At 42.1% G+C, this 27158-nt stretch overlaps 1 protein-coding gene across 2 annotated transcripts in view; it reads right to left on the reverse strand.

Moving 5' to 3' along the window:
• Nucleotides 1-27158, reverse strand: part of smg1 (SMG1 nonsense mediated mRNA decay associated PI3K related kinase) — a 474356-nt gene that overhangs the window by 88154 nt on the left and 359044 nt on the right. For both annotated transcript variants that reach the window (XM_084329910.1, XM_084329909.1), the window contains exons 44-46: nt 21925-22034; nt 15243-15461; nt 8790-8983 (exon numbers count right to left, since the gene is read on the reverse strand). In XM_084329910.1, the coding sequence (XP_084186036.1) occupies nt 8790-8983; nt 15243-15461; nt 21925-22034 (523 nt within the window). The remainder of the gene's footprint in view (nt 1-8789; nt 8984-15242; nt 15462-21924; nt 22035-27158) is intronic.

Below are 27158 nucleotides of genomic sequence, written 5' to 3' on the forward strand. Positions count from 1 at the left end.
GGGCCTCACAGGGTTAACCTCTTAAGCCCGAGATATACAGTAAGTGTATATTTTCAGCATTACGTTTGTTTACCAATTATTTTAACTGTTATTAGTGAAATATAAGATTATAGAAATCTTAGGGCATTGAGTCGGAAACCGGCGCATATTGACAGGAGGAAGTGGCACAGCCAAAAGTGAGTGTAGTCTTTTGAAGGAAGAGACTCAGGGCTTTCAAATTTCGAAAAACTACCCTACCCAGCTCACACCAGCCCCTGTCAATCATCTGACTTCTGGATTTACTTTTTAATTTCTCTTATTTTTTGGGATTATTTCCCACAAACCTGAACGTTATTGCCATAAAACAGAACGCAGTTAGTTTCTCTACCTTTCTGTGAACGTCTTGCAAAAAACGGTGTTGCAATATGATGAAAAATGGTGGAGAAATTGTTGGCTATCTGAATGCATCTCCCCCTTCATTCTGTGTGACACAGGCAGTGGAGGTGAATACTAATGTGGATATATAAGCGTTTATGTGATATGTGATATGGCTGTTTTGACTGTAAAAGCCATGAGGAAATAAGAGCAGCGATTATCAGCGCACGGCACAAGCGTGCGTGCGCACACATATACTATCGATCATCTAGCGTTTATTTGAAAACGATTCATAAATAGGCCGACAAATGACAACGTTCTGGAATATTCCAGTAAAAGGCGATTATCATAGGCATGGGTTGTTTTTTCCCCGAAAACGGGTGATTTTCAAAATGCTATCAAACGGAAATGAAGCGATAAAAATACAATCTGCCTTGACAATGTTGACTGGAAAATGATTCTTTGATAAGCGACGGGCAGATTAGACACATAGCCATAATTTAAAACATAGATTAGGCGATATTAACGTTAACATTGGCCGTGGATGGTGGCATTCAATGGGGTAAAAAGGAAAACACGGCTGGCGCTCAAAGTGTTAAGAACGGCTTTTCTTATTGTTCTCTTAACAGACAGGTAAGCAAGAATATAAGAAAAATAATAAGAGAGTATTGTTGAATGAGGCCCATTGAGATTAAAGCCAGGGCAACACAAGGGATGAAGGCAGAGTTCTGGGAGCTACTGCTGCCTGAGAAGTACCCCAACCTCAGGAGATGTGCCATGAACTTAACAGCATTTTTTGGATCAACCTACCTGTGCGAGTCTGCTTTCTCTCACATGAAGATCATCAAGTCCAAGTACAGAAACACAATGACAGATGACCATCTTGTGGACTGCCTGAGGCTTGCAACCTGCTCCTACAACCCAGACTTTGAAAAACTAGCTTCCTCTTCCCAGTGCCAACGTTCTCACTAAGGTAGAGACTGACATTTAATTCTAATGAGGAGCGGAGGGCAGGGCTCCGACCATGCGTAGTGGGACGCTGTTACCCAAAAACACACAAAGTGAGTAGATCATGCGCAAAATCTCACCATGCGTCCTACCCCCCCCCCCCCCCCCCCCCCCACGAGAGAGGGAGTGCGCACGCGCTTGACCGATGAGTCACAGAGGGTGCCACGGGGGCCAGCTGTCCGAAACAGCTCCGCCGCGGCCCACCCGCCGGGTGAACCCCCCCTGTGACGGTAAGTCTGCCCCGCCCATTCTTACACCGGAAGCTCCGAGCCAGGCTTGCCGAAGCAGCCGCCAGTGAGCTTCCTAGGAATGCTGGGGCCTACAGGTGACCAGCACAGCAGAGCATGGCTGACACCTGGTGGACACTAGGTTAAGACTGACCCCGCCCGGCGCGGCCAGGATGAGTCCTGTGTCCCCCAACGCAGCTGCCGCCCGTAAAAACAGACAGGGGTCGTGCGTTTTGGCCGCAAGTCACAGGGGCGCTAGAGGGACTGACCGCCCGAGAGCAGCATTCCACTGGCCCACCCACTGGTGGGGGACCCCCCCGTGACCACAGGCCTGTTCCGTTACCCTCCCTTGGGGGTCTCCGGCCGCGTCTAACCAGACCTCTCACAGAGCCCCCCAGGGGTTACAGGGACCTACAGGCTGACCAATACCTTAGTAAGAGCAAAGCTCAACCGTCTGCCTGGGAGAGGGTAACCTATTTAAAAAAAAACTCTTCCCCATCTGTACGCATAGAAAACGCTGTTTCATGCCAGATCCGGGGGCGTGTCCGGTTCCTAACGGCAGTGTTGACAAACACTCGGAACCCGGAAGCACTGACTTCCAACTACCAACACGTTAGGCTGTAGGGGGGCAGAAATAAGCCCACTACCCCCCACCGTATTGGCCCGGCACCCTACATTCAAGGGGAGTCTGCAAAGTCCGCCACGCGAGATGTGACACAACCCAGTGGCCGAGGTCCCACATCAATGATTGACTAATCAATTGAAAATTACTTTTCCATTCTTAACTTAACAGATTGGAGAACGGGTACCACACCGCACGCTCCATACACACAACTGTTAAGAACAATCAGAGATGTGGAACTCAGACTAAAAACTCCACTCGCTATCCAACCACACATGAGTCGGGGGAAAAACATAGCACAGTACCACCATGCGTTCTTCCTCCGTATATTCGGACGACGAGCTAGGCCACAGCATGGGCAGACATCATCCCCCTTTTCAGCAGGAGGAGGGGCTGAGGATGGGAACCTTCACTATGTCTCCACGTAAAATCAACCGATCGGGAGACATGCGTGGCATGGGTCTGAACCCCCTGGTTGCTAACGCCAGAGCTAGCGAGGATCCGCATATATCTGCCCGCGAATAGCAGGGAACCCCCCTCATGAAAAGCCCAGATATGCAAATACAGATATGTAAATACAGCCCAGGCGCCGAACACGGTGACAGGCCATCCTGCCTGGGCGGGACTTCCACGTACACGTAGCGACGTCCCTCCCCCGTTTAACATACAAGTGAAACCTGAGCTACACTTGCTACCATGTTCAACACCAGGCTCTGCCTCGCTTGAAAAAGAAAACACTCCCTTGGAGAGCTTTCTCTCTCCAGACAGTATCATATCACAAGATGTACGAACAGACTCGGTAGGTTAAAAACTCGATGAGCCGAGAGACATACAAAATGTCACTACCTACCGTCCCAGCGGGAGTGGCAACACGGGGTCCAACTTGGCTCATCACATCAGGCCTTCTCCCGAGGGAGAAGACTGAACGTCATATCACAACATAGATTGTAAGGACCCCCCTAGGTATAACGCCGGTCCAATTTGAAAAAATGGGACCAAGCACCGTCCGCATGCCTCCGGGCTGAACGCCACAGGAAACAGCGGCTTCAATCTCATTATAAATAATAGAGACAGTGAACCAATCTAGCACATCAGACAGTCAGAAAAAAGACCCGCTGATGAAAAAGGCATAATACATGCCACCATTTTACCTCCACACAGGAGAGGTAACATGGCGTCCCTCTGTCGGGCAACATATCAGGCATATTCCCATGGGGGAGATGACTAAAAATGTCATATCACAACACACATGATTAGGTTCAAGGACCCCCACCACGTGTAACGCCAGTTCCAAGTCTTCAATAGAAAAGATGAAACTATAGGCACCGCTCGCAGTTCTCCGGGCTAAACGCCAGGAGGCAGCGGGTTAAAATCATATTACAATAATAATAGGACGGTGGGGGGGTCACTGGACAAACCTACTATACAAGTCAGTTAAAAACCCTGTTGATAAAAAGACATACAGAAATGCCTACCACCTAGCTTTTCAACCCCTAGGAGAAAAGAAAAGGTAATCGTGGTGGAACTATTTTACTATTTCTTTCACTATTTGGGCACTTTTACACAATTCCTGTGAGTCTATGGAACACCTCTGTAATATATATATTTTTTGTATTCATTGTTTTGTATTTCTAATCAAGTCCTCAAAAACAGCATTTTTCTACCTCAAGATCTCGAGCTGTTTTGAGCCTGGGCTCCTAAACCACTTCGGAGCGTCGTCTTCGCCTGAACATTAACATGCAGCAGTGACTATATGACATCACATATAGGCACATTTTCAAACGACTCAGTTCAGTGAGGGTGAATATTGTGAGAGGAGAATTGGAAGAATGCGCCAATATGAGAATTTTTAGACATAGATCATATTAATATAAGTTCACATAGCTAGGAAACAATGCTAAACACTCAAAAAGGCCATTTATAAGATAGTTCCCCTTTAATAAAAAAAGTTTTTTTTCTTTTTCTTTTCTTTTTTTTCGGTTTCTCACTTGATTCGATACTCGGTAGTACCGACGTGTTTCGGTTCGGTACCTCAAAAGTACCGAATTCGGTACCCATCCGGTACCTTTCACATTTCAACCGATACCGGTACTGGTACCTGTGAATCGATACCGGTACCCAACGGTACCTTTTTTCGGTACTTTAGTCTCAAGAAATTTAATTTACCTACCTCAGTCGTAAAAAAAAATCCAAACTTCAAATAACTACAATTTCGACAGTTTTCGGCTTGTCATTGCTCCGACTGCTTTGTTGTTGAATCAAGTCAAATCCTAGGTAAGCATATATTGTGCGTGTGAACGTTGACATAAAAAGAAAAAAGTTATAAAAAAAAAAAAAAAAAAAAAAATCGGTTTCTCACTTGATTCGATACTCGGTAGTACCGACGTGTTTAGTTTCGGTACCCATCCCTAATGCACGCACACACACACCTGGGGCTTCTGATGTACACCTGCCACTGGTCACGCTCCTCTTTTTCTTGGATGAAGGCGCCAAGCTCTTCTGGACGGCTCTCCACAAAACACGTCCAAATGACACACGCCCAGCGGCGGCGTCAGCTTGGCCTGTCGGCGCCGATGTTTACACGTAGAAATGTCCAGTCAGAGCGCACGCGACACTCGGGACGAATGACCGTTTTAACACAAAACTGCCGGTCCTTTCATAGAGCGGTCTCACACTTTTGTAAACAAACAAGCATGATACGCAGACACATCAGTTTCTGGCTACATGTCGCATGCTCTCTCTGTACCTGGCGAGGGCGGGGCCCAGGGAACCCCACTGCTCTGGGATTCCCTCTGACGCGCCTCTCTTGATGACGCGCTCCGCCATGTCCAGCCTGCAATTAACCCTATCACGCCACGCGGGGTAAAACGGCATTTGGAGGGGAGCACGCTCAAAAGCCTTTCCACCGGCCGCGCCATAGCATACCGGCAGTCCTTCGACGAGGAATTGCCGGTCTGCTAGGAAAAACTCCATAACGAGCAGCGGTACCCCAAGCGCTTCCCTTTCTGAACGCGCCGGGGAAGTCCTGAAAAAAGGACTTCGTGGAATATCCTTACAGCTCTTACCTAACTAACTAACCAAAACTCTATATTTCCAATACTGCCGAAGGACTGTGAGCAATTCGTTTAGTTGAAAAATTAGGAAAGGAGGGGTGCTCCAGTAGCACACCATGTACCGCGCTGCGTCGCGTAATACCGTGCTGCGTCACGGACCTGGTTGACTCAGAGTTCGATTCCCGGACTCGCCGTCATTTGCCTAATGTCTTCCCCTGCTCTCTCTCCCGTTTCACTCTACATCTGTCGGTCATGCTTGACCAGAAAAGCGATAAACGCTAAAAAATAAAGTTTAAAAAAGAAAAAAAAAAAATGTGGAAGGGGGAGTTGACCGCCACACCTGGGCTATAAGCCGGTCAGAGGTGGGCGTGGTCGGACAGATGGAAGGTGCATGTGAGAAGTTTCAAGTAGGTGCGCGCACAAGGACATGCAAAGCAGAAAGCGATAGCAAGTTGAAATATAAGGGTGTGTTCACATCTGAAAGTCCAGGGATAGTCCGGACTTTCTGGTGGACCAAATGTGAAAATGATACATTGTTTGATTTGGTCTGCGTTCACACTACCCTGTTTGGTGCGGATCTCATTTGTAAACAAAGGACATGCTGTCGCCAAGTCGTTCATCTATTGGACTAGCACTCACAAACATAACAGTTGCCGACAGCGTCTCTTGTGATAAAGCAGAGAGATACTGTCATTACGAGCGTGGCGCAAGTCGACTAGAGAGTAGAGATATAGAGAGAGAGAGAGAGAGAGAGCGAGAGAGAGAGAGAGAGGACGAGAGAGACTGTCCGCGCGCGGCGCCAGTCTAGAGAGACAGAGAGGAAGAGAGAGAGAGAGGCAGAGAGAGAGAGAGAGAGAGAGAGAGAGAGAGAGAGAGAGAGAGAGAGAGGACGAGAGAGACTGTCCGCGCGCGGCGCCAGTCTAGAGAGACAGAGAGAGGAAGAGAGAGAGAGAGGCAGAGAGAGAGAGAGGACGAGAGAGACTGTCCGCGCGCGGCGCCAGTCTAGAGAGACAGAGAGAGGAAGAGAGAGAGAGAGGCAGAGAGAGAGAGAGAGAGAGAGAGAGAGAGAGAGAGAGAGAGAGAGGACGAGAGACTGTCCGCGCGCCTGTCATTCATTTGAGTTGGGTCGCGCGCAAGCTGTCACTTGGCGCTGTCAAGTTGGGTCGCGCGACCGCCGCCACTAGGCACCCGTCACTCATCGTCGCGTAATACCGTATCTAGTATCTAGATTAGATACTATATAAAGTTCGTTTTGCGTTCACACCAACAGCAAACGAACCATGGTCCACTTTGAAACGAACCGAGTCCCAACTTTTCAAGAGGACCATGGTTCGGTTGTTTGGTCCTCATTATAGTTCGGTTTGCGTTCATACCTGTACAAACCAAACGGACTATCGATCTAAAGGGACCATGGTCCACTTAAAGGGACCAAACAGGGGGAGCTCCAGTAGCTCACCACGTACCTCGAGCGCTATTTCGGTGCCGGGGACAACCGTGCTCGTCACGGATCTGGGGTTTAGCGAGTTCGAATCCCGGACTGCAGCCGTGCCTTTCCCAGAGTGTCTTCCCCCCCATCTGTACCCCTTCAGCCTGTTTCTGTCGTCATTCTTGACCAGAATAAAATGAGATAAAAAAACGCTAAAAAAGAGCCAGGGGAATGGCCAAAGTTTAAAAAAAAAAAAGGGACCAAACAGGGTAGGTGTGAACGCGCCCTAACTATCAGTGACTGTTGACAGACCTTTTTGTGGAATTGTTTTTTGATTGTATTCCACTTTTGCTTTGGCAATGTAAACATGTTTTCTTTGAATTTAATTGACTGTGTGTGTTGTCAGTTGCAATGTGACAGCTCTGTTTACACATCATTCCTATTCCCTTTTAATTGTACATATATCATTTTTGTTTTGATTGTATTGTTCTAGGGCTGACCTTCGAATTTTTTTTTGGAATTCTAAGCGTCGGGGCCGAGATTCGATTTTAATTCGAAGCCTCGAGATAAAAAAAAATAATAATATGTTGTGGGACTTGTGCAGAGTGTGAAATAAATGGGTCATGCTGCCTGCATGCCCAACGTGAGAAGTTACAGTCTTGTCATTCTTGTAATTCCAACACTACACTGTTACAATGATATATAAAATATCATATTATATTAGATACCCATTCAATATGCCATATAATATTTTCTGTCATGTGCATATTGAATGGGTATTACTAATACTATTACTACTAATTAGGGCTGCAACGATTAGTCGACATAATCGACGACGTCGATCATAAAAACTCATCGACGCAGACTTTTTGCGTCGATTAGTCGTTTAAAAGAAATTCAAAATTAATATATATATATTTTTTTGCACTACCTATCTTTGTGAAAGTGGCTTCTCAGCTCTGGTACAGCTGAAGACTTCTTAGCTTAACATAACAGACCGACAGTAAGTTTGGGGGAACTAATGGGATAACTGGGGTTGCAACAAAAGTGCAACTAGGGCTAAAAACACAATGAAATAAAATAATAACAATAATAAATAATATATCCTTCTTAGCAGACTTCTTAGCTTAACATCCCAGGGAACTAATGGGATAACTGGGGATGTTGTTTGCTCCTGACAAGAGTCTCAAAGTCTGGGGTGATGGTAGACAAAGCAACTCTGAGGTCATGCTCAATGTCCAATCTGTTCCTCTGCTTTGTCTTCAGCTGGACCAGAGCTGAGAAGCCACATTCACAAAGATAAGTAGTGCAAAAAAAAAATATATATATATACCGGTATATATATATATATTTCTTTTTATATATAATTTTTTTTCGATTAGTTGACTAATCGAAAGAATTATCGACAGATTAGTCGACTACCAAAATAATCGTTAGTTGCAGCCCTACTACTAATACTAGCCAAGAGCAGGTCAAATTTGGGCTGGTAGCTCTCGGCTAGGTGGCAAATTAAAAAGTAGATATTGGTTCAAAAAAGGTTGGGCACCCCTGCCCTAGAACCATAATAATAGAACCATATGCCACAGTAGATCCATACCATAGTACCACATACCATAGTAGAACCATATGCCATAGGACCATATGCCATAGTAGAACCATATACCATAGAACCATATGCCATAATAGAACTACCGGTATATACCCTAGAACCATATACTACAATAGAACCATCTACCATAGTAGAACCATAAAGCCATCTACCATAGTAGAACCATATACCCTAGAACCCCCTACCATAGTAGAACCATATACCCTAGAACCATATACCATAGTATAACTCTATACCCTAGAACCATATGCCATAGTAGAACTATATACCCTAGAACCATATGCCATAGTAGAACCATAACCTTATCATCTAAAGTTTGTAAATGTAAGTGTTGCTTACATTCATAGTTACAGACAGTATAGATGGAGTCCTTTCGGGTGATAATATCACATTCACACTTAAAAAGTGATTAATGAGAAGGGATTTTAAAAGTCCAATACTGGAATATTCAGTGATCATGTTTGCATAGATAAGAGGGGATTCTCAGGACCTTTGCTCCAGGGTGAGAATGAGGTGGTCAGGGTGGTTTTCTGCCCCCTCCAGGAAGCCCATCTCCTCGGTCAGCTTGGATTGAAGCTTCTCTCCCTGACACAGCAGCTCCTGCAGGGCCAGGTACTCCTCTACCCCCTCCTCCACCTGGGGCAGCACGCCCAGCATCTCCTCTCGGTTCTTGAACCAGTTCACCTACGATGGCAGCAAGTCACAATAATCATCAGGCGGCATCCGATTATGATATAAAAACTATTACACCAAAACACTTTAGGCATCATTAGATGTGGAAATCCAATTTCCTTTTTTTAACAAGACAGCGGCTATATCCCCGAACGTCCTGAATTCTCAATTCACCTTTGGTGACCATGCCCCTAAACTCGAGCAATTGAGTAGTTCATGTTTTTAGTTTTATGAGAATAGCACCACCATGACTCAGAACTTCACAGGCCTCCTTGCCATGGTAAGGCAAACATATTTGTCAAGTTTGGTGGAAATCCAATCAGGAGATAAAACACTAATTTGAGTATTGAACGTTTGGCCTAATGGTGGCACTAGAGGAAAGGTGATGGGGTCACCAAAATCAACAGGCTTCTTCCTCTAGGGTCCGGTACCGGACCCAAAATGACATCACGTAAAATCCATGTCTACAGACTGTATGGATAAATGTTGCATTTAAAAAAAGAAAAGAATTTTTTTTAGCCAAGAGTAAAGACCCTAACCATGTCACAACAGCAGTCATAGTGTATATTTTAAGCAATACGTTTGTTTACAAATAGTCTAAAGTGTTATTTATTAGTGAACTATTCGTTTTTGAAATGCATTCATTATCCGCCATTTTGAATTTGCGTCGCAATTTGGTGTCATACGAGACGAGACCTTGAGCTTCGAAATTTCTTTTTTTTATCCACTTTTTCTCCCATTTTTAAATTTTTTCTCCCATCCCAATTTTTCTTATCATCCAATTCAACCCTCCCCTGTCTTTTGAACGCTGTTTCATGCCTCCCACAAGCCGGCTGCAATGTGGACTAAGTCATACATAGCACGAGTCCCCTCCGATACTCGAGGTAACAGCAGTCGCATCTTTCCACCTGCGCGGCTCGATCTTTCAGCGTCAGGGGTCTGGGCTTTGGAGGGGCCCCGCCCCCGTCGCTTCCTGATTCTACTGCGCAGGCACACCAACCGACCTGTAGGAGTCGCTGTCCACAACGCCCAATCCCCACCCATCAGTTTCCCTCCCCCTAATACTGCCAATGTGTATTAGTGCGGACGACCAGTTAAACTGAAAGCAATGTGGAGCGCTGGGCTCGAACAGGGAGGCGAACCTGTTCGAGCCCAGTCTCCAGTATTCGTGGTGAGCGCCTTGCCCACTGCACCACGTAGCCGCCCCGAGCTTTGAAATTTCTAAAAACTACCCTACCCAGCCCAAACCAGCTACTGTACAGCAAATTACTTGTGGGTGAATTTTAAATTTCTCTGGATTATTTACCACAAAACTGAACGTTATTGGCATAGATTGGAGCGCAGTTAGTGTGTCTACCTTCTGTGAACGTTTAGAAAGAATCCGCATTGCAAACAGATTCAAAAAGGCGGAGCCATATCCATTATAAGAATGGAACTGTACTTACAGTAGATTTCATTCACGGTTCTTGCTGCACGCCTGGTGATACTAAATCCAAATTGAACTCTGCCATTGGTACGAGTAGATTTGGCCCGATCCATAGATATGCAACTTGGCTATAATAAGGTCATTTATAGGCCTGATATTCTATATTCTATAATATTTCAAATTGCATGTGTTCGGATGGCAGAATTCAGTACTGTATCTACAAACCCTTCTGTTTAATCATCTTCCCTTTATTCATTTGCTTAGATGTTTTGCACATGTGATCTCAAATTCAAGTTTGTTTTTATTTGTCACATACAGTACTTCACAGCGAAATGCTTTGTTCTGTATGAGCCCCTGAGAATGTGCTTCATACAGTAAAAAAAAGTAAAGGAGGAATAACACTATACAATATAAAATATACTATACAAACTAGGGGTGGACGATATGGTCTAAAAATAAAATCTGTTTTTTTTTCACACCACATCCGATTTACATAGATTTTTCTCTTAAAAACTAGAAACGCCAAATAAGCTTTGTTTTTATTTGACACAAAAATGATAAAAAACCAAGATGAATTACCCTATTGGGATTGAAGTGCAAAGCTAACTTTCACCAATCTTCACTTACATTTTTTAAATATATATATATATATATATATATATAGTGCTGTCAATAGATTAAAAAAATTAACTAATTAATCTCACAAATTTCTGTAATTAATCTAGATTAATCTAGATTAAAAAAAAATTCTACTTAAGACAGAAGTAACAGATATTTACTTGAGTAAAATCATGGAATTAATGTAAAATCAACACAAAGAAAGTATATTTAGATTCAAAGACTATTTTAATAGCTTTCTTTGAATACAGTTTCTCTCCTGTGAAATACAAATGTTCAACAAAACCATCAACATTGACTCAGCTAGACTTCTTTCTTATATCCACGGCGCTAAAATTGAAGATTTTTCACTCCATAGATTAATCTAGATTAATTTATTTTAATGCTTTAAATAATTAAAATTAATCTCCAAAGTTAAAGCATTAATTTTGACATCCCTAATATATATATATAAAAGGTTACTCTTGATCAAACAAGAATGAATTTCCCTATTGGGATTAATAAAGTGCAAATCTAACTTTCACCAAACATCACTTTGTCAAATAAAAGGTGACTCATATATATTAAAAAAAATATATATATATATATTAGTGCTGTCAGGCGATTAAAAAAATTAATCTAATTAATTACAGGATTTGTAATTAATTAATCTAATTAATCGCATTTTAATCGCATAACCATTTTATGCCTGATATTCTATATTATATAATCATATTTCAACTTGCATGTGTCCGGATGGCAGAATTCAGTACTGTATCTATACAAAACCTTCTGTTTAATCATCTTCCATCTATTAATTTGCTTAGATTTTTCAGGTCTGGTCAATTTGAGCATGGTGTTATTCACAGTCAAAGATACAAAAAAATGTATTGATATTCTCATTTGGTTCATTACAATTTACTCAAAATAAAATTTTCATTCAATCAATCACCGCGCAGATTGATTGATTGAATGAAAATGTTATTAACAGATTGCAGAATGGGTACAATACAGTACGGCACACAATTGTTAAGGGGATGCAGACCAGGGTGCAACTTGCACTGTGCAATCCATTCTTTGTGGATCTAGCCCACAGTATTTCTGACACTGGGAATACATTCCCTGAGATTCATAGATGTCCCTAGAATCAGATACCAAGAACATGCAAATGGACCATATTAAAAAATAAAAAATTCTGTAAATGTGTATTCTACATTCGTATGGAATGAATGAGATACAAAAAAAATATTATAAAAAAAAAAAATAAAAAAAATAAAAACTTTGTTTTTGTAATTAATTTTGAGTTAATTTTCATAACGCGATAATTTGCTGTGTAATTAATTAATCTAATTAACGCGATAAACTGACAGCCCTAATATATATATATATATATATATATATATATATTTTTTTTTTAAATAGTCCTAAATCATTCATTCGAATTAATCGATAAAATCTATTAATCGCCCAGCCCTAATACAAACTAAAGTACAATCTACCGGTAAGTACAATCTAAGTACAGTGAAAGACAAGATCTCAAGAAGGTGCTGAACAAGCTCAGTGGCAGTTTTTCATGTCTGGTCATTTTTAACATGGTGTTATTCACCGTCAAAGATGCAAAGAAAAATCATAATTTATATTCTCCTTTGTTTCATCACAATTTACTCAGCTTTCTTTTTTACGTGTTTGGCCGCCGACCGTTGACTGCCATAAACGTAAAAAGTAGTTTTTGGATCGTTTGATATTTTTACTTTGATCCCCGCTCTACACAGTTGCCCAGAGCGATCTGCATCATTTAGGCACTTCCCGACACATTGGAACTGCATTCTGATCGACTATAACCAGGTGGCAGTATCGTCCCGTGTCTGAACTGCATGGGGCTCTGGGCTGATAGTCAGCTTCACTTTCAGTTAGGAACTTGTTACATTCACCCACACAAGGGCTGAGGTCTCTCTCTCCTCTCTCTCTCTCTCTCTCTCTCTCTCTCTCTCTCTCTCTCTCTCTCTCTCTCTCTCTCTCTCTCTCTCTCTCTCTCTCTCTCTCTCTCTCTCTCTCTCTCTCTCTCTCTCTCTCTCTCTCTCTCTCTCTCTCTCTCTCTCTCTCTCTCTCTCTCTCTCTCTCTCTCTCTCTCTCTCTCTCTCTCTCTCTCTCTCTCTCTCTCTCTCTCTCTCTCTCTCTCTCTCTCTCTCTCTCTCTCTCTCTCTCTCTCTCTCTCTCTCTCTCTCTCTCTCTCTCTCTCTCTCTCTCTCTCTCTCTCTCTCTCTCTCTCTCTCTCTCTCTCTCTCTCTCTCACACTCTCTCTCTCACACTCTCTCTCTCTCTCACACTCTCTCTCTCACACTCTCTCTCTCACACACTTTGAATCAGAAACAAACATAGTATCAATGAGTATCAATAATACACCCAAGTGAAGTGAAATAATTATAATAATTTTTTTGAAATGTTAATCTTGCGTTAAAGAAAATAGTGGCGTTAAAATAATTGTGCGTTAACGCATTAACTTTGACAGCCTTAAGATATATGTGTGCTATGGCTTTCGAGACCTATCCGATCAACACTGCAAATCGGGATCAATTCTGTCAGGCTTTTGCTCCTCCTGGTGGCATATAACAGAACAGCAATCAATCTCAAGCACATATGCATCAGGCAAAAACAGGGCTAGTTTTGCACAACATGCCTGACGATTGCATACCCAAAGTAATTTGCGATTTATTTATGTTTTTGTCCCGAACGTAATCTCGAACTGGCCGGCACGTTCACACCGGGAATAATTGGTTCGGAACATGAAAAAACTGTGCTCAGTGTTTTCTTAGAGGGCCGAACTAAAGCCTCTGTCATGTTCCGAACCAATTATTCCCGGTGTGAACGCGCCGGCCGGTTCGAGATTACGTTCGGGAACCGGCTCCGGCGCGGAGCCCGGCCGGTGTGAAAGGCCTATTATTGCCAGATGCCTGTTTTTAAGTTCCAGCTGAGAGGTAGGAGCTGGAAAACATAAGGTTCCATAGCCATACAGGTCCAAAGTCTATAACAATCCCACAGAAAATGTGTAATTTACAAAGGTTTTTGTAATGTGTGTACCGGCGTTAATTCGTCATGATTATCCAAAATGATCGCCCGCTTCCATTGATTCCAAGGCTCTAATCAAAATAAAGGACTTCCCTGGCTTCTTTTACCCCTTTCTCGTTGCGATCAGCCCTGCATGGGATAGCGTTGGCTTCAGAATTTAATTGGCTACAAAGGTGGTCAATAATTTTCGCCATCAGCAGTGACTGGTCCGTTCAGGACTCATGAACAACATGAACATGAGGACAGGCGTCGGATGTTTAGTCTTTTAACTCGAGACTGGAAGCATGCAATAGGGTGAGTGGGTGACGATCGAAAGGCGGCAAATTCAACTTTCCAACAATGTATTGGTTGATAGGCGAAAACGCAGCTCGGAGCCGGCAGACTAGGGCAAAGTGCCGCAACGTTGCGTGGTGGCCTGCTGTCGGGCATCCCGATGCTTAAGTGGTTAAAGCTTGAGATTATCTCCTCTGTTGCAGAGGGGCCGATCACGTGATTTTGCGAAGATCGGGATCGGCCAAAAAAAAGAAAAAAAAATCTGGATTTTTTTTTTTACTTTTCTTTTTAATTCAACAAACATGACCATGTTCACGTCTTAAACTCATACTGAGGCCTTAGTTTTGGTTTTAAATTACATATCATTCATTTATTTATTGTCACAGAGCAGAATAATTTTGCCAAAACAAACCAATAGTATCCAGCTGCAGAACGGCAGACCAGCCACACTCTCAGACCCAAACGCATTTCCTTTGATTTAATTATACATCAAATGATTTGTCAAGGATTGCAATGCCTCGCTTGAATGAAGTTAACTTTTCACCTGGATAACGTCAACATTCAGGGCGAATGTAATGTGAGAAATTGGGATTAAAAATTTAAAACAATTTAAAATTTTTTATTTTTTTTGATCGGATCGGGAAAGATCGGTATCGGTAGATACTCAAAATCACATGATCGGGATCGGATAGGGAGCAAAAAAAATGTATCGGGACATCCCTAATTGTCAATGAAATTGTACATGTTTCAATTGTTATCCGTACTTGTCTTATTGTTATGATTTGCTTTTTTTTGCAGTACACTTGATGTGACTGTAAACGAGGGAAACCTCAGTTGCCTTTCGAGTTTAAATAAATAAATTAAAGCTTTGAAAATATAGCTTGATTTAATCCTTCGGTGAACCATCACCTTGATCTCGGCCACGCGGGAGGAGAACAGGGAGCGAGTGATGTCACGCTCCATCTCCCTCTTGCTCTGCTTGCTCTCCGCCTGCTGGCCCCCGCCTCCGTACACGGCTCCAGCAAAGCCCACCTCCCCCCCGGCCGTCCAGTCCACCAGGGGGTCGTAGACGAAGGCCTCCAGCAGGGTGAGCAGGGTCTCCCTGCCCCGACGCATCATTTGCACCACCTGAGAGGCACAATGTCCCGAGAGAGACAGAGACACACAGACAAAGAGACACAGACCGAGCAAGAGACAGAGAAACGGAGAGACGCAGACGGGTCAAGACCAGTATGGTCCTTTAGGTCCAATCAGTGATCCAAATGTAAATAAATGGGTAGTTTAAAAAAACCCAAAAGATTGTATAAAATAAAAATGCAATCAAGACATGTTTTAATTTTCTAGTTGATTTGACTAGGCTAAAAAACAATGTATGACTGATGTATATACCAGACCTGCCAACCTGGAGGAAAAGGCTTGGAGTACCACCTTGTCTTGGTGTTAATGTTTAGTGGTTGGTTATTTCCATGTAAAATTGCAATTCATGAAAAGTACCACAATTTCAGATAGCTTACCGGTAGGTTCAATTTTACAGTTGTGTTATACCAACTCTATATTGCTCTCATTTTGCCTTGTGTTAACTTGTAAATGATTCTGCCCCTCCCCCCACGCCCAAACAGTAGTTTCAGCTCATGTTGAGGGGGAGTTTTTTTTTTTATAAACATCTTTGGTAACTTATAAAAGATGATGCAAAGGCAGGCTTTGGTCGAGAAAAAAGGTCAAACTAATTCAGTTGTCGTCATATGATGTCCTCAAAGAGAAATCAGGTTTAGTAATCACGATTTCACGGAAATTGGTGTGAAAAAAGTGTCATGCAACGAAAAAGTGAATAGTTTACTTTCCCGTTTCTAGGAATTCCTCAAATTAATGTTTATGCTCTTCTTGCACATCTTTGTAAACACCTGTTTTCTAGTCTTTCCGCCATGCACGCATGTAAGGGATGGGGTCTGATTGACTGATAAGCATCTTCATCTTTACTATGCTGACACTGTATTTCTCCATTCTGACCCCCTTTTTAGTACTCCCTCTCTCCTTATTTCTTAGGACGACACCTGCCATACTCCTACAATTGCATTTAATGATTAGCTCAGCTGCCATAGCAGCCCCGCTTTTGGAGTTAGCCAACTAGCCAACGTGAGTTTCCTCCGTCTTTGGCTGCATTGCACTGAATGGTAACGTTAGGAGCGCTGAATGGCAACAAAGTGGCTAGGAAAGCTGACATTAAAGCTACTCTATGAGAGTGGATGAGAGCACATTAACACTTTGAGTGCCAGCCACGAGAAATCTCGTTAGTTCATGCCATGCGTTGAGTGTCAACCAACGAGAAATGTCGTTTTTAATTGTTCATTTTTTTTATTTATTATCGATTTCCATTCATTTTTCATCAATCTAGCCTCACGTTACCAGTGGGGATCTGTCTGAGCTCGAACAGGGAAAATACCGCCCCCTATCGTCTCTCCGGATGGTATTGCACCCCATTGGATTGGACTGAATGAAATGGATGGGAAAAAAAGAGTCCGGATTCCACATTTTACTTGTCAGGCATGTAATCCGAGCCGATCCCATTCATTGCCCACCCAGCGTTGGATCAATAAACGCGATCGATATTTGGGATGGCGATCAGGAATTGGAATAATCTTTTTGGAGAACATCTGATCTGAGGTAAGGAATCTATTTTACCAGTCTTGGGATAATCAGAGCTGTTTTCACCTATCAACGTGTCCCATATGTGTGTCTGTGGCTGTGAGTGTGTGTGTGCTGATCAGGAAATAAGATAATCGATTTTTCAGCCCGCTTCTATAGCATGCATAAGTACACATATACGGTACTATCGATAATCTAGCGTTTATTTGAAAACTATTCATAAATAGGCCGAAAAATGACAACGTGTTTTGTGTATTACAGTAAAGCGCGATTCCTGCAGAATATTTTTTTTTTTAAAGTTTCAAAAAACGAGCGTTTTTCAAAATGGTATAAAACGGAAATGAACCGATTAAAAAACAATCCGTTTCGACAATGTTGACTGCAAACAAGTCATTGATAAGCGACAGGCGTATTAGACACATAGCCATAATTTAAGATATAGTTTATGCGTTCGCAAATATGATCGCCCTCCATTGACCACAGCGTTGGCACTCAAGTGCCTATTTCTGGCACCCTCTGCTGGCACGGAAAGTGTTAAGTCACTCAACACTTACGTTAACGTTACCCCATCAACTCTCTCCCACGGTGCCGGGGAGTTGTTGTCGATATCTGTACCTCCAAGGAAATCTTTTTTTCACATCATTGTCAATTTATTTAGCTTTTTAGCAATTTATCCAGCAACCTTTTCAGTTACAGCCATTAGGACTGTCTACCATACTACCGCGGTGCCGACAGGGTTAATTTTGAGGTTGATTGCCATTCTGTTATATGCCACCAGGAGGCGCAAAGTCTCAAAATATTCTGAAAGCCTGCTTTGTGTGCAACTCGTGAAACATTAATAAACAGAACGATTTGTTTGTGTTATTATGAGTTTTAATAAAATCATGGATTGTTTGTCCCTGTACTTTTATGAGCAAACTAAGGCCCTTGTTACAGTGTTTTTGTGCTCGTTTTTATACGTTTTTGAATACGTTTGCTGTCCCTATTACATAGAAATGCCGTTTTTGCCGGAAACGTTGTGGCCCTACTGAAAACGCTAAATTGTGTTTCCGTTTTGGAATAGCGCCAAAAACTCGGCGACAACATGTCGTGTAATCTGCGCGGAGCCGTTGTTGCTTAACGCCCATGCGCTGTAGATACCATCTGCGTGCCCTTCCGGTGACAACAGAGCTGTCCCAAATAGCTGCAGCTACCATGTGTTGTCAAGTTATTGTTATAAGGACCCCAGTCCAAGCTACAACAGTCTGCATTCCCTTAACAATTGTTTGTATTGAGCCGTATTGTATTGTACCCATTATGCAATACGGTATGTTAAATAAAGTTTACATCCATTCATTCTGCTAGCATTACCGATTGCATGAGCACTGCCGCTGGCTAACGTGAGCTAGCGTTAGCCATCAGACCCTGTTAGCTCAAGCTCCTCTTTCAATCTTAACAAGCATTAAACAAAATGGCCCAGTCATCTATTCACCTTTGTTTAATACACACAGCGTTGTCTCTAATGTTATCTAGCTACTGATAGCTCCCGATATCATCAGTTTGGTGCTGGCTGGTTAACGTGAGCTAGCGTTAGCTTCTAGCCACAATGCTATACTGTTATACTGGCATATTCCATTCACGTTAGCATGTAGCTAACAATGTAGCTAACAACATTGCCGATCCTTTTTGAGACTAAACTATCCGCTCTTGGTGGTCACTTGTGTTGATGTTAGTTTTGTTTCATCAACAAATGAGAGGCAGAACACAGTGAATGTATCCGTTTTGTTTATTGCACTTTTATTACACTTTGCTGAAAAATAAGTGCTGCATTGGGTAAATAGGCATTTAAAGATGGCGGCGCCTTGTTGACATTTTCTTTGCAGGAAGTGTATTGGCACATTCAAGTTCTGATTGGTTGAAAATTGCCTTCATGTTCGCCACCTACTGCCACCTACTGCTTTGGCAGTGTACTACATCACTGTACTCAGGTTGCAAAACGTATGTCTCACTCGGCTACCACTACGTTGCAACCTGGAAAAGCGAAACTCATCTGAAAACGAAACTAAGGTGTAACCGCAGCCTAAATTGACTGTATGGGCGTGGGGGGAGGGGCGGAAGCATTTACAACACAAGACAAAATGAGAGCAACATGGCATGTGGCACAATAATCGTTTTATCTCGATGATTAAGGTTTTCATGATCATGGGAGGCCAAAATCGTAATGGAAACTCTATGAATTGTCCCCGCCCTAATTCGTTATAGTTTCGTTATAATAATTATTTAATTCTGAGGATGTCTATAGAATCCATGTGTGCGCAACCGCCAATGATTTCTTCCAAATGAAGCCGTTAAAAACCCAGGCGCACACCAATACATACAGATAGTCGTATTTATTATTATAATTATAAGAGAACAATCATTTACCGAACTCAAACATGCAATGGATATGCCATATTATGTGCGTGTCTGCCCAGAGGTGCACTCCTATGTTTTCTCCCCAAGCTGCCTGCTGCATCTTAATAAACTATTGTTTTATAGGGAATTAATTAAACCCATCCTTTGTGTCCGTCGTCATTATTATTATTTATTTATCCCAAATTAACGTTACGGCGGCCCGTCTGCAACATGATTTTTTTTTGTTTGTCACTATTATTAGATACAGTTTACAATTTATCTCAAGAACTAAACACATCACTTCAGTAATACTCAAACAAGTGCGTCAGGGAATTGTGTGTTTTATTTGGGCCAGGGTATAGCCGCAATCGCTTCCATTGTCACCGCGACATTATAAGGAGCCGGCGGGGTGTTTCTATATGTAAATTCAGGTGAAAGAGAATGAGCTTCCAGTTTAAGAATGAGTGACGTTCTTCATTCAGGAGTTTGCAACTGCTATCACCTGCAATTTAAGAGCACCGCTCCATCTGATCTCCCCTTCCCCCTCTGGAATGTTATGCATTTAAATGCAAATAGGCTGAATGTGCGTCGTGTTTGTGATATTGTGAAGAAACAAAAGACCTAATTATATGATAAAAAAAAGTGATCATTTACTTTATTGAAAAATGTCAAATGACAATATAGGCTATGCTATATTAAATTATGAGCGAGTCTTTATGGTTAATGTCTAGTTAAAATAATATGCAACGTGAGAAAAAGCTAAAACTACCAACCCGGGGGAATATGGTTCACTGAATCCATTGATGTATTGATTAACTCAATGGACGCCAGACCCGAATAAAGTCGGGTTAACTCGCCGACGCTTGAGCGCCAAACCCGAGAAAAGTCGGGTTTTCATCGTTATTTCTTTTATTCGATATTTCCATTCATTATCCATCCAGGGAGCCTGGTGTTATCATTGGGAATGGGTCTGAGATCGCAAAAGTCCAATACCGCCGCCTGGTAGGTTGCGGCCGGTATTGCACATCCTTTGAAACTGTGTATTGGGGTGTGCATAGATTATATAGGTCCGGGCGTACTTTTTCTTGTCGGGCATGACGAGCGGTTATAACGCATGGATTTACAAGAATCAAACATTCATGTTCTTTGGTGGATTATGTTGGCGACACGATCGACATCAATACTTGGAATGGCGATCAGATAATTGGAATATTCTTTTTGGGGTACATCCTAGTCAAGGTAAGGGCTATATGGTATCAATCTTGCGTTGATCCAATAATTCCTTCATTGCGATCTGAGCGTATGTGTGTAATGTACTGTGTAACGTATACCGTTGGTGACGATCAAAGCATAAACAAATTACCCTCCCCCCTTCATGCATTCATGATGAAACATAATACCTATAATCTAGATTTGATTTAGTAGCTAGTCCAGGCAAGAAACGACAACGCTTTTAGTAGAATACACGCATATGGCTATTACGCAGCCTTTTGGGAATTACCCTAGACCGCTCTAAAACTATACTTATATTCACCACGGTATAAAACGGGAATGTATGGATGAATCTTTTTTTCTTTTTCACATATTGAACGATAGATACTCGATGTCAAATGGGCCATAGTATTATATCCATAGCTATAATATATAATATAGTTTTAGCAAACACCACCACGTATTCCTATACTTTAAAGCGTTGGCCTTTTAACCAACACAGTACACAGCGCCCTCTGGCGCTGATTGAGTTAAAGGAGAGGGGAGAAACTGCCCGATTAAGTTGCCATAATGTTCCATTAATGCTTCAAATATTCGCATGACAATGTAAATGTCTCGGAGCGCGTCCGCACACAAACAGTATTAGAGGGGCTTGAAGCTATTTTATAAATCACAGGATAGTGGAGAGGATAAAAACAGAATCAGAATTCATATATAATTTTTTTTTAGCATTTTATGTGCAAACTAAATCCGTTAGATTGGACATTTGAAAAAGGTCTCGATCTGCCAGCACATCTGCGCTGTGTATTCAAGCTGAGAACACCTGGTGCAACCCGAGCGCCCCTACTGGTTGATACCGTTAATACGGCAACCACCGGAAAACACTAGGCAGTGCAGACCATCCTAAGGGCTACACCTGTAGATCCACAGTCAGGCTTGGGCGTTATGATGATGATGTCCGCGATAATGGCCCTTATGTGTCCCCGATAACACAACTTATTCAAATATAGCCACAAGCAGCAATCCCCAGGGTTCAAGCTACTAAAATGTTTAAATAATTTCAAACACATTGTTAAACAGTGTTATGAAACAATTCCTGCAAGTTTTGTAATGATTGAACAAGATGACTGTGTTATGACTATTTTTAAGTAACAAATCGTACCAGCGTACTTTGATGTCAAAATGCGTATAGGTTGGCAGGTCTGCGACACGGATGGACTCCCTATTCAAAGGAGATAGGGGTCAGGTCTCGTTGATCCCCGTTATCAAGACGGCGGCAGTGAACAGACTTCTCTATACTGAAGCAAATCCCATAGAAGAACATAGAACACATGGGAGCCTATGGTGGAGAGCAGCGACCGACCTGCTCACAGGACAGCCTGAAGATGCCCTCGACACCGGTGACACCCAGGGCCGTCTCGATGTTGTGGGTCATACGGAACGGCACCTTTTCCGGCACCCGCAGGCTCTTCCCTGGTGAGACACACACATGTTCAAATGAGTCCTTTCCAAACTGATCTGATGGTCCAGGTCAGGGAGTAAACAATAATCAGCAAGGATTCATGTCATCAGGAAATTAGCTATTTGGATTTATCATTCCATAAAAATAAAAATTTATCAGTTGTAGGTATCAGCAGCCAAGCTTGATCTGTAACAGTTTGACTGGTTGGAATAAAGAATATGAACAAAATTTGTTGAGCCATGCGAGGGCCATCATTTTCTAGAAATTCTCCACGTCTGTGAATTGGACTTTTCCAGGTTTTCAGTGGCCATAGGTAGACCGATTTAATTAGGCGATATTGGCCCATCACAGATATATCGGTATCAGCGCATATGTTGGAAAAAGGAAAACCTTTTTAAGGAAATATAAAGCAGAGAAAAAAGGGGTCATTTAGAAATGGTGTCAGTTTATCCAGCAGAGCGTGCTCCAACTCCATTGTTTACATATAACTCAGTCATAATACTTAATCATTGTTTAGAATACTCTCAGCAGACTACTGTCTGCATGAATCTCACAGCTAGCTTGATAGAGTAGAGAATACGTAGTTTGAAATTAGTAGAGGACAGACGTTTTGCCAGTGACTTCACTCCTTACATTTTCTTTTTTTATATACCTAAATATAAAGATAAATTCATCATTAGTAAGGATTAAGCTATTTAGAATATAATATAGAATATAATGTGCAATGCAAACTAGTTTGGTTCCAGCTAAAATATTTATAACTTTTTTATATAGACTGAAAGTGGCGAAAGTCATGTGTGGGACTAATATATATTAGGGATGCACCGAAATTTCGGCTACCGAAAGTTTTCGGCCGAAAATGGCCTTTCAAAAGCCAAGTTTTTTCACCGAAAATATAATACCGAAACAGAAACAACCTGTAACCTAACGCGTGTTGTTGTGATGATGTCGCGCTGTCGGGAGTCGCGCTGTTTCTATGTAAACTCTGCGCGCAACGAGTCCAATAAATGCGTCTTTAACATCCTTATTTACTATATGCCCGTCGCGGTTAATCACCGAGTGATCTAATATGCATATTATTCAGAGCGAGAGGGGGAGGGGGGGGGGGATAGTGTTTCTCACATTGACGCTGTCTGTCGAAAGATAATATAATCTTTCTCGAGCATACACGTTGCGCGTCTACTGTGCCGAGTCAAGAGAGCACATTCAACTGGGGACTAGAAAGGTGCGCTCAGTAGAGCACAGATGTCCGCCGCGGCAGCCAGAGAAAAGATGGAATTAATGTGCTGTATGCATTCAGAAGTGCTGAATAAATGTTTTATGGACCCATAATAGTGATTATTTATTATTTAAGTTAAGTTTTGCCATAATCATATATTTTTCCATAATCATAATGTTCCACAACATTGGTAAAAAAAAAATCTATTCTATGAATCATTTTCGGCCTTTCGGCATTCGGTTTTCGGCCAACTGTTTTCTATTTTCGGTATCGGTTTCGGCCAAGAATTTCCCATTCGGTGCATCCCTAAAATATATATATATATTAGAGGTGGGCATAGATACATTTTTTTATCTAGATTAATCTATCTGCAATCCTGGATTTAATCTAGATTAATCTAGATTAAAATGGCTAAAAAAAATATATAAAATCTGCCGAAGGCATTCAAAATATGTGTGTTCTACCCAAATAATGACCAGAAGTAAGTCCTTACTTTTTCTTTCCTCCTTATGTTTCTCAGGCCAGGTGGCCCATTACACCATGAGCCCATCTCCCTTTTCCAAAATGCCTTACAGACTGTTTGAAAAAGCTGTTTTGCTATGATAATTGGTAATGAAATATCAAAATAATGTTCAATAAGATGTACTTGTGTTTAATAAGTTGTTTTATTCAGAAGTTAACACAAATAAATAATATTACCAGTACAGTACAGTATCTAGCACACTCTCAGGAGCAAAACAGAAAGAAGCATTTCAAACTTGAACTATGTGACATGGCTTGACTCAATCAGTCCAATCTCTATTTATCCTTCTTCCACCAGTCACTCAGGCAGACCAGCTTGTTTTATGTAGCAATGTCTACTTATAATGCCTATAATATTTTTCTCGTTGGGTGCCAGGCAGGGCCAAACCCTGCCAATGCAAATCAACTGCTCCAGTGGAGTTGCTCAGTGGCCAATGGTGTCAACTGTGGTTGTACTGGGCAGCTCCCAGGTGTGAATGGAACTGTGTGAATGTGAAGCAGGGCGTTCCTGAAAAAGAGCATCTGTGCTCAGCGAACCTACCCTGGATAAATAAAAGTAAAAAAAAAAAAAAAAAAAAAAAAAAAAATTAGATGAACTGCGTCAATTATATTATCGCGCGATACTAATATCGCGTTAACGCAGCACGTTAACGCAGTTAACGGCCCAGCTCTAATATATATATATTAGTGCTGTCAATCGATTAAAATATTTAATCGCGATTAATCGCATGATTGTCCATAGTTAACTGCTTTTATCTACCGTACTTTTCGCACTATAAGCCGCACCTGACTATAAGCCGCAGCAGCTAAATTTAATGATGTGTACATATATAAGCCGCACTGGACTATAAGCCGCATGTGTTTTAATGTTTAATTACCATATGTAAGGAGTGGAGCCTGCAGCTTAATTTGACTCAAGACGGGAAACCTCACCCGGCCCGGACACGGAAAGGATCGACAGATTGATTTCTCTTTCTCGATTCTGTTGGTGGTGGTGCATGGCCGTTCTTACAGAGAATGGCTACAGAGAATGACTCCCACCTCTACAGAGAATGACTCCCATTGGGACACAATACTGTCGGACAAATAACAAGAATTAACTAATTTACAAGTTGTATTAAGTTTAGCAAATAAGGGAACAGATAAATAACATTTCAATGCAGTAAAAATAGCAATATTTCGATTTTCGGGTTTTGTCCACATATAAGCCGCACCGTTATATAAGCCGCAGGGTCGAAAAATGGGGGAAAAAGCCGCGGCTTATAGTCCGAAAAGTAGTACCTTAAACGGATATTTTTCAAGTTCCAAGTTTTAAAGGAAAACTCCAACATTTTGGGAAATTAGCTTATTTAACATCTTCCCTGGAGTTAGACAAGAAGATACATACCTTTTTTGTCTCTGTGCATGCATTAGGCTTAGGGAACAGTCGCTCCGTTAGCGTAGCTTAGCTTCATCACTGGAAGTGGGGCGGAGTTAGAGCCTGACGTTCCCTACAGTCACGAAATACACTCCAAATACAACTCCAAAACGTTCCTGTAAACATGTTGCGACCTGTGTATTTACCACGTGGAGAAATAAAAAATAATTAAATTCAACAATTATGTTTTTTTTTCTTTTTCTTTTTTTTTTAATCTTTTTTCCCCTCCATTTTTTTCTCCCATCCCAATGTTAGTCATATGCCAATTCCCAATCCCTTCCTGGTCGCTGCGCACTTACCCCCCACAGTCAGATCATCTGGGAGAGTGGAGGCTATCACGTGCTTCCTCCGACACACGTCCAGCCAATCAACCGCTTCTTTTCACCTGGCAGCGCGGATCCTCCCTGAGAGGGCGTAGCGTGTGGAAGGATCACACTATCCCACTCAGGTCCTATCCGCGCTTAGCAGGCGCCCCGACCGAACTGTAGGAGTCGCTGTTTACAACGACCCGGACCCACCCCGCCAGCTTCTCCCACCCTCTAATACAGCCAATTGTATTAGTGTGAACGGCCAGCCAAGCTGGTGACAACCCCGGAGCTGTGAGCTGGATTCGAACAGGCGAATCCAGCTCACAGCTTCGGGGTTGGTGACGAACGCAATCTCCGCTACGCCACCTAACCGCCCGACAATTATGTTTTCCAAGCAAATATACTCTGAACAATGTTTTGCCTAACGACTCCTCTCTGAGCGCAGTCAGTGATTTCAACGTGTCCCCGTGTTTGTTGACACTCATTCATTCAAAGGATCCGAACCGATTGAAGTTTGTGGATACCATGACTTAAAATCCTCTTACCTTGACGATTAAAAGCCTCCCCAATTTAGAAAACAGTAATCCAATGGCTGGTAATGATAGGCTGCACGCTAACGGAGCTAACCAGCAACCGGACACTCAAGCAGATAACGAGAGCAATGACTTCCTTTCTGGGGGGTTTCAAAATAAAAGAGCAACGTCTATAGCAGCGGAATACGTTTATTTTGTACATTATCGAACGTTAACACGAACCTAAACTAACTTTAGGTTAGTTGTAACGTTAGATAATGTACAAAATAAACGTATTCCGCTGCTAGACGTCGCTCTTTTATTTTGAAACCCTCCAGAAAGGAAGTCATTATATTAGCTTTAGTGTCCGGTTAGCTCCGTTAGCGTGCAGTATATCAATACCAGCCATTGGATTACTGTTTTCTAAATTGGGGAGGCTTTTAATCGTCAAGGTAAGAGGATTTTAAGTCATGGTATCCATAAACTTCAATCGGTTCGGATCCTTTGAATGAATGAGAATGTCAACAAACATGGGGACACGTTGAAATCACTGACTGTACTCAGAGAGGAGTCGTTAGGCAAAACATTTTTCAGAGTATATTTGCTTAGAAAACGTAATTGTCTAATTCAATTATTTTTTATTTCTCCACATGGTAAATACACAGGTCACAACATGTTTACAGGAACGTTTTGGAGTTGTATTTGGAGTGTATTTTGTGACTGTAGGGCACTGTAGGGAACGTAGCGACTGTTCCCTAAGCCTAATGCATGCAGAGACGAAAAGGTATGTATCTTCTTGTCTAACTCCAGGGAAGATGTTAAATAAGCCAATTTCCCAAAATGTTGGAGTTTTCCTTTAATACGCTTATCAACATGAGTTAACAAATGCTTGCTTTATGCAGCCATTTAACACAAAAGGATGACCCTCATGCAAATTTGCATCAAATTCAAAACAGAGTGATGCACAAAATAACTTAAAAGAAAATAATAATTTAAAACAATGAATAAAGTGTGCATCAGGGGCGTTTTTAGGGTTAGAAAACATTGGGGGCTTCAGCCCGGGGGGGTCCCCCCCCCCTTTTTTTTTTTTTTTTTTTAAAACACAGAAATACGCAATTCTAGAGTAATTAGAGATGAATACTGAATAACTAGAATCA

This window comes from Notolepis coatsorum, assembly GCF_963971535.1.
Source record: "Notolepis coatsorum genome assembly, chromosome: 14".
Taxonomy (NCBI): domain Eukaryota; kingdom Metazoa; phylum Chordata; class Actinopteri; order Aulopiformes; family Paralepididae; genus Notolepis; species Notolepis coatsorum.